Source organism: Dryobates pubescens, chromosome 5 (assembly GCF_014839835.1).
Source record: "Dryobates pubescens isolate bDryPub1 chromosome 5, bDryPub1.pri, whole genome shotgun sequence".
Taxonomy (NCBI): domain Eukaryota; kingdom Metazoa; phylum Chordata; class Aves; order Piciformes; family Picidae; genus Dryobates; species Dryobates pubescens.
The window spans coordinates 2,560,826-2,573,255 of NC_071616.1; the positions used below are offsets into that span (position 1 = coordinate 2,560,826).

A 12,430-nucleotide genomic window follows, 5' to 3' on the forward strand; every position below is an offset into this window, starting at 1 on the left:
ACAGGCTGGAAAAATAGGCCAGGACCAATGGGATGAGGACCAAGGTCCTGCACTTGGCTCACAACAGCCCCATGGATGCCCCAGGCTTGGGGCAGGGTGGCTGCAAACTGCCCTGAAGGAAAGGAGCTGGGGGTGCTGGGTGACAGCAGCTGAAGATGAGGCTGCAGTGTGCCCAGGGGGCCAAGAAGGCCACCAGCAGCCTGGCCTGGATCAGCAAGAGCAGGGCAGGGATTGTCCCCCTGTGCCTGGCACTGCTGAGGCCACCCCTCAAGCACTGGGCTCAGGTTTGGGTCCCTCACTCCTAGAAGGACTCTGAGAGGCTGGAACAGGTCCAGAGAAGGGCAACAGAGCTGGGGAAGGGGCTGGGGAACAGGGCTGGGGAGGAGCAGCTGAGGGAGCTGGGGGGGGTTCAGGCTGGAGAAGGCTGAGGGGAAACCTCATTGCTCTCTGCAGCTCCCTGACAGGAGGCTGGAGCCAGGTGGGGCTTGGGCTCTGCTCCCTAGTATCAGGGGATGGAATGAGAGGAAAGGCCTGAAATTGTGCCAGGGGAGGCTTAGGCTGGAGATGAGGAACAGTTTCTTTGCTGCAAGAATGGTCAGGGATTGGAGCAGGCTGCCCAGGGAGGTGGTGGAGTCACACCCCTGTGGCCATGGCACCTGGTGACATGGTTTGGTGGCCATGGTGGTGTGGGGTTGATGGGTGCACTGGATGTCCTTAGAGGATTTTTCCAACCCAAACAACTCTATGATTCTAGGATCTCAAAGGCCTTTTCCAGCTGAAATGATTCCATGATTAGCATTAACACACCTTGGAGCAGCAGCAGCAGCTATTGAAAGCAACACTTCCAACATGACCCAAGGGCCATCACAGAGCCACAGAGCTGGCAGGGTTGGAAGGGAGCTCAAGGCTCAGCCAGCCCCAGCCCCCTGCCATGGGCAGGGACACCTCACACCACAGCAGCTTGCTCACAGCCACCTCCAGCCTGGCTGCAAACACCTCCAGGCAGGAGGCTGCCACCACCTCCCTGGGCAGCCTGTGCCAGGCTCTCACCACCCTCCTGGGCAACAACTTCTTCCTCACAGCCAATCTCAATCTCCCCACTTCTAGTTCTGCTCCATCCCCCCCAGTCCTATCCCTCCCTGTCCCCCTCCCAAAGTCCCTCCCCAGCTTTCCTGGAGCCCCCTGCAGATCCTGGAAGGCCACAATGAGGTCTCCTGGGAGCCTTCTCCTCTCCAGCCTGCACACCTCCACCCAAGTCAGTAGGTCCATTTGTGTTTCCCCAGCCCCTGGGTGAAACATGCCCCTGGGAGTGCAGTGCTGGCTGCATGGGGCCTTGCCTTACCCTGGGGGTCTCTCTGGCAGCTCCACCTCCCCAGCCAGGGGGCTGTACACCGGGATGCTGACGTCGTAGCCCTGCCGGTAGGTCCACGTGGAGAAGCCTCCCCCTGCAAGCAGAGCCCTGGAAAACAAAAGGCAGCAGGCTTGGCTGGCTGGCAGCACCACAACACCCAGGAAGGGGCAGAGGAGCATGGAATTGTCTGAGTTGGAAGAGACCTAAAGGACCCTCCACTCCCAAGCCCCCCTGCATGCACTGAGGCTAAGCTCTCCCCCAGCCCTCCCCAGCTTTTGCCACGGGCATTTCCTGTGCAGTTCTGGGCTCCTGTTTGCATTGCTGGCAGCTCACACAGGCTGTGCCCACCCCAAAGAGAGCAACCAGTGCCTCACTATTCATCCTGCCCCACACATTCCCCCATGCCTGCACTAGAACAAGGCACAGGCCAGCTCTCAAAGTCATGGGGACAAACTGCACTTCAGCTACAAGGCCAGGTGCAGGCAGCTCACACTGACTGCACAGGCAGCAGGTTGAGGGAGGGGATTCTGCCCCTCTGCTCCACTCTGCTGAGACCTCCCCTGGAGCTCTGGGGCCAGCTCTGCAGCCTCTGTGCCAGGAAGGCTCTGGAGGGGCTGGAAGGTGTCCAGAGAAGGGCCACAAGGAGAAGCAGAGGGCTGGAGCTGCTCTGCTCTGGAGACAGCCTGAGAGAGTTGGGGTTGTGCAGGCTGGAGAGGAGAAGGCTCCCAGGAGACCTCATTGTGGCCTTCCAGGAGCTGCAGGGGGCTCCATGAAAGCTGGGGAGGGACTTCTGAGGCTGTCAGGGAGGGATAGGACTGGGGGGGATGGAGCAAAACTAGAAGTGGGGAGACTGAGATTGGCTGATCCTTGAGGTCCCTTCCAACCCTAACAGCTCTGTGACTCCGATTCCCAGGCCTCAGGCAGCCTGCTCTAGTGGAAGGGGCACACTGCTGCCTCATCCTCACCCAGCTGCCAACCAGCACCCCCCAGGGCTTTCTCTTCTGGGCAGCTCTTCAGCTCTTCCCTAGGCCTGGAGCACTGCAGGGGCTGACCCTGGGTTTTACAAAGCCCTGCAAGGACAGGACAAGAGGTGATGGCTTCAAACTAGAAGGAGCTGGGTTTAGATGAGACAGTAGGGTGAGACTCTTCCCCAGGACAGGAGTGAGGCACTGCAACAGGCTGCTCAGGGAAACTGTGGATGCTCCAAGCCTGGAAGGACTCAAAGCCAGGCTGGGGAAGTCCTAGCAGGAGGTGTCCCTGCCCATGGCAGGGGGATTGGAGCCAGCTGATCTCTCAGGTCCCTTCCAGCCCAAACCACTCAGAGAATGTAGTAAGGAAATCAAATGGAGCTATTTGCACCTGCACCTTCAACTGATGGCACTAACAGGAAACAGGACAGCAAGAGCTGCAGGGCTCAGTCCACAGCCAGCTGGCCAAGAAGGCCACCAGCATCCTGGCTTGGGGCAGCAAGAGTGTGGCCAGCAGGAGCAGGGCAGGGACTGTCCTCCTGTGCTTGGCACTGGTGAGGCCACACCTTGAATCCTGGCTGCAGCTCTGGGCCCCTCACTCCCAGCAGGACACTGGAGAGCTGGAGCAGGCCAGAGAAGGGCAACAAAGCTGGGGAAGGGTCTGGAGCAGGGCTGGGGAGGAGCAGCTGAGGGAGCTTGGGGGTGTTCAGTCCCAGGTCAGGAGCTAGAGCCACCTGCTCCAGCTGAAGCTGTCCCTGCTCCCTGCAGGGGCTTGCACTCAGGGCCCTTCAGAGGCCCCTTTCACCCTCCAGCACCCTGTGGTTCTGTGACATCTCTGAGGCCTTTTCCAGCCTTATTGGTTCCATGACATTAACAGCACTGCAAGCAGGGAGGGAAAACAAACTGGCCCAGGTGTTGCTGTTCTGGCACTTCATCCCCCTCCTCTTCTTCTAACCCCCCCACAGCCACAGCCCCTAGCTGGGGAAGTGCAAGCAGGTTGGTTTGATTGGATGCAGTGCAAACATGAGAGCACCTCATCAGCCCTGAGCAAGCAGCTGTGGGGCAGGCAGAGCTCCACCTAAAGCAGCCCAGGGGGAACCAACACCACTGCAGCAGCTCCACACAGCCTTCCCCTTCCGCAGGCCAGGGGGAGAGGAGTGCTGTTAACTCTTGAGCTGCTCCTAGGGACAGCTCAGCAGAGGGGAGGGAGCCTGCTCCTCAGCAGCTTCTCTCTGCTTTACAGCTGTGGGTCCTTAGTCACCCAGTCTCCTGCTGGGGCTGCACTGGCTGAGCTCCAGGGCTCCCTTCCAGCCCCTGCCACCCTGGGCTTCTGCCCAGCAAGTGCCCCAGCTGCTGTGTGCTCTCTGTCTGCCCAGCTGCCATCAGCAGGAGCAGCCTCCTGCCAGGCTGTGCAAGGCCCAGTCCATCACCTGAGGCACCACAAGGAGGACCTCACTTCCCAGCTTTGGCTCTACAGCTGTGGAGCAGCTCTGCAAAAGGAATCACACAGTGGGTTGGGCTGGAAGGGACCTTAAAGCTCATCCAGTGCCAGCCCCCTGCCAGTCCCCTGGGCAGGGACACCTCCCACCAGCCCAGCCTGCTCCAGGTCTATTCCAACCTGGCCTTGAAGACCTGCAGGGGGGAGGCAGCCACCCCCTCCCTGGGCAGCCTGTGCCAGAGTCTCCCCAGCCTCACTGCAAAGAATCTCTCCCTAATCTCCAGTCTGGTCTCCCTCAAGCTTCAACCCATTCTCTGTCACCCTGTCACTACAAACCCTTCTAAACAATCTCTTCCCAGCTTTCTTGCCTCTCCCATTTGCAGTCCAAAGCTGGTTGGAGCTGCAGCTGCTGGAGTGGAGCAAAGAGTGGTGCATTTCAGAGGCTGCTGTCGGCTCAAAGCCTCACTGTGAGGCATGGGACAAGTGCTCTGCCCTGCAGGTGTGTTTGGAGAGTACTGGCCAGAAAGCTAAGTGACCTGAATCCAGAGCTCCACTTTGCCCTTGCAGAATACTTCTGGAAGAGGAAGAGAGGTTGTAAGGTAGAGCTGGAATCAGTCAGACTGATTTAGCTTCTGTGCTGCTCATGTGCTCCTACCAGATGGCCCTGGATGTGCTTGGTTCTGCTGAGGGAGTTCCCAGTCCCTCTCTGGAAGCTCACTGTTGACTTTCTTCTGCCTGTAATCACAGAATCCCATTTGGTGGGGGGTTGGAACTGGACCTCTGGAGCTCACCCAGTCCAAGCCCCTGCCAAAGCAGGGCACCCCCAGCAGCTTGCCCAGGAGCACAATGGCCAGGGGGGGTTGGAAGCTCTCCACACAAGGAGACTCCACAACCTCTCTGGGCAGCCTGCTCCAGGCCTCCAGCACCCTCACAGCAAAGAAGTTTCTCCTCCTGTTCAGATGGAACCTCCTGGGTTCCACTTTGTGCCTGTTGCCCCTTGTCCTGTCCCTGGGCACCACTGAGCAGAGCCTGGCCCCAGCCTCTTGCCCCCCTCAGGCCCTTCACCTCTTGCTGAGCATTGCTCAACTCCCCTCTGGGGCTGCTCTGCTGCAGGCTCTCAGCCCCAGGGCTCTCAGCCTTTGCTCCTCACAGAGCTGCTCCAGGCCCCTCAGCAGCTCTGTAGCCTCTGCTGGGCTCTCTGCAGTCTCTCCTGAGCTGGGGAGCTCAGAACTGGATCCAGTACTCCAGGCTGTCCTCTCTTGGGCTGAGTGGAAGGGGAGGGGAACCTCCATCAGCCTGCTGGCCACACTTGTTTTTTCATCTGCTCCTGGAGGCCATTTGCCTTCTTGGCCTCAAGAGCTGGCCCACAGTGAGCCTGTTGTCCACCAGCACTCTCAGGTTCTGCCCTGTGGATGTGCTTGGTTCTGCTGAGGGAGTTCCCAGTCCCTCTCTGGAAGCTCACTGTTGACTTTCTTCTGCCTCTCCCTAATCTCCAGTCTCAATCCTTTCCAATATGACTAACAAATGACCAAGGCTTTCCTTTCCCAGCTGCCTGCAAGCTCTGGCAGCCAAGCCCAGCAAGAGCCTCCATGCCCAGGAGGCTGACTTCAGCCCCTGAAAGGACAGAACAGAAGTTCTCACAGCCTGCCTTTGGGGGCTGGACCTAAAGGCTCAACAAAGACCCTCCCCCTCCCCCTAGAAAGGCTGGAGCAGGTGATCCTTGGGCTTCCCTCCAGGTGGCATCCTGTGAAACAAGCCCTTAGTGAGGGAACCAAGGTACCCTGTCATGGACTTCCCCCCTCTGGTCAGGTCTTGTTTTTCCCTGCATTAATCTTCTGCAGGCAGTTGGTAGACCCCAAGCCATCAAAGTGCACAACTGTTTCACTGTGTACCACCTCTGCTGGGTGCTGAGGAGAGAAGAGAGGGCCACCACCAGCCTGCACACTCACCCAGCAGGGAAGCCCCTGGAGATCATCCAGTGCAAGCCCTCTGCTCAGCCAGGGTCACCCACAGCAAGGCTGCCCAGGACTGCACGGCCCAGGAGGCTCTGGAAGCTCTCCAGGGAACCAAAGCACTCTGCAGCAGCACACTGCAACCTCACACTGCATCACTCAGCCCCCCCAGGAGGAGCTCCACAGCCCTGAGGCTGGCACAGAGTCCCTGAGCCACTGCCTGCAGGAAGCAGCTCCCAGCTGTCCCCTGTCCCAGGCACTGCTCTCGCCTCTCCTGCAGCCCCTGATGCTGCAGCTGCAGGGGAGCCACTCTGGCAAGCAGCAGCAGGAGCTGCCTCTTCCCCTCACTCTGCATCCACCTCCACAGGAGGAAGCCTTTGCACAGCCTCCTCCCACAGCACTGCATTTCCTGCAGAGACTCCCAGGCTGGATGGGGCTAGAGAGGAGCTGCAAAGCTCACCAAGCCCAGCTCCCACAGCAGCAGGGACAGCTGCAACCAGAGCAGAGTGCTCAGAGCCCCTGACAGCCCTGGAGTTCTTCCAGGGAGGGGATTCACTGCCACCTCTCTGGGCAGCCTGGGGCAGCTCTCACCAGCCTCACTGCAAACAATTTCTTCCTTCTCTCCTGTCTCTATCTCCTCCTTCTAGTCCAAGCCACCCCCCCTTGTCCTCTCACATCAGGCCCTGCTCACAAGCCTGTCCCCAGCTCTCAGCTCAGCCTCTCCAAGCACTGCAAGGCCCCCAGGAGCTCTCCCTGCAGCCTCCTCCTCTCCAGGCTGCACAACCCCAGCTCTCCCAGCCTGGCCTCCCAGCAGAGGGCTGCCAGCACTGCTGTGGCCTCCCCTGGCCCTGCTCCAGCAGGTCCCTGGCTGTGCTGAGGGCTCCAGAGCTGCCCCAGCACTGCAGGGGGGGCTCAGCAGAGCAGAGCAGAGCACAGGCTGAATCCCCTGCCTCCACCTGCAGCCAGCACTGCTGGGGATCAGCCCAGGCCACAGCTGGCTCTCTGTATCATGCCCAGCTTTTCACCCACCAGCACTAACCCTCTCCTCAGGTCTGCTCTCCAGCCCTTCATTCCCAGCCTGGATTGATACATAGAATAGAATACATAGAATAAACCAGGTTGGAAGAGACCAGGACTGCCTTGGCACAGAGGCAGGAATCACAGAACCACAGCATTTCAAGGGCTGGAAGGGACCTCCAGAGGTCAGCCAGTCCAGCCCCTGCCAGAGCAGAGCACACAGGGACACATCCAGGGGCACCAACCAGGCCAAGGACCTGGCCCCTGGCCTTGCTGAACCTCAGGAGGTTCACAGAGAGCCACTTCTCCAGTTACCCAGGTCCCTCTGGATGGATCCCATCCTTGTGGTGTCTCAACTGCAGCACTCAAGCTTGATGCTAACTGCAGGCCTCCTGAGGGTGCCTCAAGCCTTCTGTGCCACTGAGCCAGCGTGAAGCCAAGGCCCAGAGCGCTCAGAGCAGTGTCAGATGAACACTGCCTGCCCACACAGACCCTGCAGGCACAAACACAGGCATCTGCTGCCTGACTGCTGTCTGCTTAGCTCGGTGATGTTTGAGTGCCCTCTTCAGGCTGCCCAACAGGCAGGGAACGTCTCTCACAGGCACAGCTCAAGCCGACAGCTTCACCTCACGGCTGGGGCTCCAACTGCAGCCCGAGGCCTGGCTCCTGCAGCGAGTTCACAACACAAGAGGCTCCCTTCTGGCCCTGAGAGATGCTTCCAATCATCTCTGGTGCAAAGACATCGAAGTACAACCCCCACACGACCACCTCAGCAAAGGCTCTGCAGCTCACAAACCAGTAGAGGTTTTGAGGGTGTCAGGGAGGGATAGGGACTGGAGGGGATGGAGCACAACTAGAAGTGGGGAGATTGAGATTGGCTGTGAGGAAGAAGTTGTTGCCCAGCAGGGTGGTGAGAGCCTGGCACAGGCTGCCCAGGGAGGTGGTGGCAGCCTCCTGCCTGGAGGTGTTTGCAGCCAGGCTGGAGGTGGCTGTGAGCAACCTGCTGTGGTGTGAGGTGTCCCTGTCCATGGCAGGGGGCTGGGACTGGCAGAGCCTTGAGCTCCCTTCCAACCCTGCCAGCTCTGTGATTCCACAGGTAAGGGAAGCAGCTCCACAGGGCAGAACCTGAGAGTTTAGGTGGACAACAGGCTCACTGTGGGCCAGCTCTTGAGGCCAAGAAGGCAAATGGCCTCCAGGAGCAGATGAAAAAACAAGTGTGGCCAGCAGGCTGATGGAGGTTCCCCTCCCCTTCCACTCAGCCCTAGAGAGGACAGCCTGGAGTACTGGATCCAGCTCTGAGCTCCCCAGCTCAGGAGAGACTGCAGAGAGCCCAGCAGAGGCTACAGAGCTGCTGAGGGGCCTGGAGCAGCTCTGTGAGGAGCAAAGGCTGAGAGCCCTGGGGCTGAGAGCCTGCAGCAGAGCAGCCCCAGAGGGGAGCTGAGCAATGCTCAGCAAGAGCTGAAGGGCCTGAGGGGGGCAAGAGGCTGGGGCCAGGCTCTGCTCAGTGGTGCCCAGGGACAGCACAAGGGGCAGTGGGCACAAAGTGGAACCCAGGAGGTTCCATCTGAACAGGAGGAGAAACTTCTTTGCTGTGAGGGTGCTGGAGGCCTGGAGCAGGCTGCCCAGAGAGGCTGTGGAGTCTCCTGGTGTGGAGAGCTTCCAACCCACCCTGGCCATCGTGCTCCTGGGCAAGCTGCTGTGGGTGCCCTGCTTTGGCAGGGGCTTGGACTGGGTGAGCTCCAGAGGTCCAGTTCCAACCCCCCACCAAATGGGATTCTGTGATTACAGGCAGAAGAAAGTCAACAGTGAGCTTCCAGAGAGGGACTGGGAACTCCCTCAGCAGAACCAAGCACATCCAGGGCCATCTGGTAGGAGCACATGAGCAGCACAGAAGCTAAATCAGTCTGACTGATTCCAGCTCTACCTTACAACCTCTCTTCCTCTTCCAGAAGTATTCTGCAAGGGCAAAGTGGAGCTCTGGATTCAGGTCACTTAGCTTTCTGGCCAGTACTCTCCAAACACACCTGCAGGGCAGAGCACTTGTCCCATGCCTCACAGTGAGGCTTTGAGCCAACAGCAGCCTCTGAAATGCACCACTCTTTGCTCCACTCCAGCAGCTGCAGCTCCAACCAGCTTTGGACTGCAAATGGGAGAGGCAGGAAAGCTGGGAAGAGATTGTTTAGAAGGGTTTGTAGTGACAGGGTGACAGAGAATGGGTTGAAGCTTGAGGGAGACCAGACTGGAGATTAGGGAGAGATTCTTTGCAGTGAGGCTGGGGAGACTCTGGCACAGGCTGCCCAGGGAGGGGGTGGCTGCCTCCCCCCTGCAGGTCTTCAAGGCCAGGTTGGAATAGACCTGGAGCAGGCTGGGCTGGTGGGAGGTGTCCCTGCCCAGGGGACTGGCAGGGGGCTGGCACTGGATGAGCTTTAAGGTCCCTTCCAGCCCAACCCACTCTGTGATTCCTTTTGCAGAGCTGCTCCACAGCTGTAGAGCCAAAGCTGGGAAGTGAGGTCCTCCTTGTGGTGCCTCAGGTGATGGACTGGGCCTTGCACAGCCTGGCAGGAGGCTGCTCCTGCTGATGGCAGCTGGGCAGACAGAGAGCACACAGCAGCTGGGGCACTTGCTGGGCAGAAGCCCAGGGTGGCAGGGGCTGGAAGGGAGCCCTGGAGCTCAGCCAGTGCAGCCCCAGCAGGAGACTGGGTGATAAGGACTCACCTCTGTAAAGCAGAGAGAAGCTGCTGAGGAGCAGGCTCCCTCCCCTCTGCTGAGCTGTCCCTAGAAGCAGCTCAAGAGTTAACAGCACTCCTCTCCCCCTGGCCTGTGGAAGGGGAAGCCAGGGGGTTGGAACTAGATGACCTTTAAGGTCCCTTCTAACCCAAAGCATTCTGTGAACCTATCACTCCATGGATTGTGCAGGCCATGCAGCTCCAGTAAGGCACAAAGAGAGCTGTTTAAACCCAGGCTTCCCCATCCTGACAGCCAGCCCAGCAGCTGAGAGCCTGCAGCCTGCCACAGCTGGGATTCACATGAAGGGCTGGCTGCAGCCATCCCATGCCAGCAGCTCCAGCTTTGCAGCAACCAAGCAGCACACTCTTTGCCATCAGCCATGCTCCTGAGCCTGCTGCTCCCCCAGCACTCAGAGCCAGCCACACACACACCCACCTGTCCCTGGGGACATCCAGGGCAGTGTTGTAGTCCGGAGGCCCTCCAGGCAGCATGTTGAAGAGCAGGTGGTTGGTGCCTCGGTCCCACCTGAGGCAAGGGAAGAGGAAGACAATGAGAGAGATGCTCTCCACACAAAGGGCAGGCTGCACCTCAACTACCAGGCCACTCCTGGGGCTTTTTGCTGCTGGAGGGGGTCCAGAGAAGGGCAAAGGTGGTGAAGAGTCTGGAGAACAGGGTTGGGGGGGGGAGAAAAAACCCACAGTGAAATGCAACTCTCCAGCCATGGAATCAATGAGTGAAGTGGTTTGGGGAATGTGGCTCAGGGGTGAACACTGATGAGTAGGATTCTTGGTTGGACTTGGTGAAACTGGCTGGAGAGCAGCCCTGAAGGAAAGGCCTTGGGGGTGCTGGGGGAAGAGAAGCTCAGCAGGAGCCAGCAGGGAGCACTTGCAGCCCAGAGAGCCAAGCAGAGCCTGGGCTGCAGCAAGAGAAGTGTGGCCAGCAGGGCCAGGGAGGGGATTCTGCCCCTCTGCTCCACTCTGCTGAGCCCACAGCTGCAGCTCTGGGGCCAGCTCTGGAGCCTCTGTGCCAGGAAGGCTCTGGAGGGGCTGGAAGGTGTCCAGAGAAGGGCCACGAGGAGGAGCAGAGGGCTGGAGCTGCTCTGCTCTGGAGACAGCCTGAGGGAGTTGGGGTTGTGCAGGCTGGAGAGGAGAAGGCTCCCAGGAGACCTCATTGTGGCCTTCCAGGAGCTGCAGGGGGCTCCAGGAAAGCTGGGGAGGGACTCTGGAGGGTGTCAGGGAGGGATAGGACTGGGGGGGATGGAGCAGAACTAGAAGTGGGGAGATTGAGATTGGCTGTGAGGAAGAAGTTGTTGCCCATGAGGTTGGTGAGAGCCTGGCACAGGCTGCCCAGGGAGGTGGTGGAAGCCTCCTGCCTGGAGGTGTTTGCAGCCAGGCTGGAGGTGGCTGTGAGCAAGCTGCTGCAGTGTGAGGTGTCCCTGCCCATGGCACGGGGCTGGGACTGGCTGAGCCTGGAGCTCCCTTCCCCACTGTCAGGTCAGTGATGCCGAGGGCCTGTCCCACCCCCAGTGCAGAGTCAGGCTGGCGAGCTGCCCGCGCACCTGGAGAGCTGCGCCAGAGCCTGCGCCGTCTCCTTGATGCGGAGGGAGTTCTGGTTGAGCAGGTCTATGGAGGGCACGAAGAGGCAGGCCCTGCCGGCGTCCTCGGTGTAGAAGTCGCTGTCGGCGATGGCGGCCAGCAGCTGGCTGTACTCGCGGGAGATGGGGCCGCTGACCGCCGCCCCCCGCTCGTCCACGTAGCGCTTCAGCCCGTAGATGTAGACCTTCACCTTGCTCTTGGGGTTGAAGCCGCAGCGGTAGACGTCGAAGCAGGTGTGCATCCTGCAGCCGGGGTCGCCGCGCTCGGGCAGGGGCGCGCGGGCCGGCAGCCGCACCAGGGGCGCCTGGCGCACGCCGCGCCCCGCCGCCCGCTCGCCCGCCGGCTCCAGCGAGTGCGGCCAGAACTGGAAGACGCCGGTGGCCAGCAGCCCCAGCAGCACCACCGAGAAGAGGGCGATGTAGTAGGCGCGGTGCTTGGTCTTCATGCGGGGGATGAGCGCCGGGCCCCGCGGGCTGTGCTTGGCCGCAGCGCACATGGCGGCGTCCGGCGGCGCGGGGCCCTGCAACGGCACAGCACAGCCTTGGCACGAGGGAGAGACGGGCAGCACGGCACAGACACACAGCTTCAGCCAGGGGCAGCACAGCACAGACACACAGCTTCAGCCATGGCACACACGGGCAGCACAGCACAGACACACAGCTTCAGCCATGGCACACACAGGCAGCACAGCACAGACACACAGCTTCAGCCATGGCACACATGGGCAGCACAGCACAGACACACAGCTTCAGCCAGGGGCAGCACAGCACAGACACACAGCTTCAGCCATGGCACACACGGGCAGCACGGCACAGACACACAGCTTCAGCCATGGCACACACGGGCAGCACAGCACAGACACACAGCTTCAGCCAGGGGCAGCACAGCACAGACACACAGCTTCAGCCAGGGGCAGCACAGCACAGACACACAGCTTCAGCCAGGGGCAGCACAGCACAGACACACAGCTTCAGCCAGGGGCAGCACGGCACAGACACACAGCTTCAGCCATGGCACACACGGGCAGCACGGCACAGACACACAGCTTCAGCCATGGCACACACAGGCAGCACAGCACAGACACACAGCTTCAGCCAGGGGCAGCACAGCACAGACACACAGCTTCAGCCATGGCACACATGGGCAGCACAGCACAGACACACAGCTTCAGCCATGGCACACACAGGCAGCACAGCACAGACACACAGCTTCAGCCAGGGGCAGCACGGCACAGACACACAGCTTCAGCCATGGCACACACAGGCAGCACAGCACAGACACACAGCTTCAGCCATGGCACACACGGGCAGCACGGCACAGACACACAGCTTCAGCCAGGGGCAGCACAGCACAGACACACAGCTTCAGCCAGGGGCAGCACA

The 12,430-nt window shown here is 60.2% G+C and overlaps 1 protein-coding gene across 2 annotated transcripts in view; it reads right to left on the reverse strand.

Annotated features, from left to right (window-relative positions):
• EXT2 (exostosin glycosyltransferase 2) overlaps positions 1-11,544 on the reverse strand; it is a 105,913-nt gene extending 94,369 nt beyond the window's left edge. For both annotated transcript variants that reach the window (XM_054161415.1, XM_054161414.1), the window contains exons 1-3: positions 11,012-11,544; positions 9,889-9,978; positions 1,343-1,459 (exon numbers count right to left, since the gene is read on the reverse strand). In XM_054161415.1, the coding sequence (XP_054017390.1) occupies positions 1,343-1,459; positions 9,889-9,978; positions 11,012-11,544 (740 nt within the window). The remainder of the gene's footprint in view (positions 1-1,342; positions 1,460-9,888; positions 9,979-11,011) is intronic.
• Between the last annotated feature and the right edge of the window lie 886 nt (positions 11,545-12,430).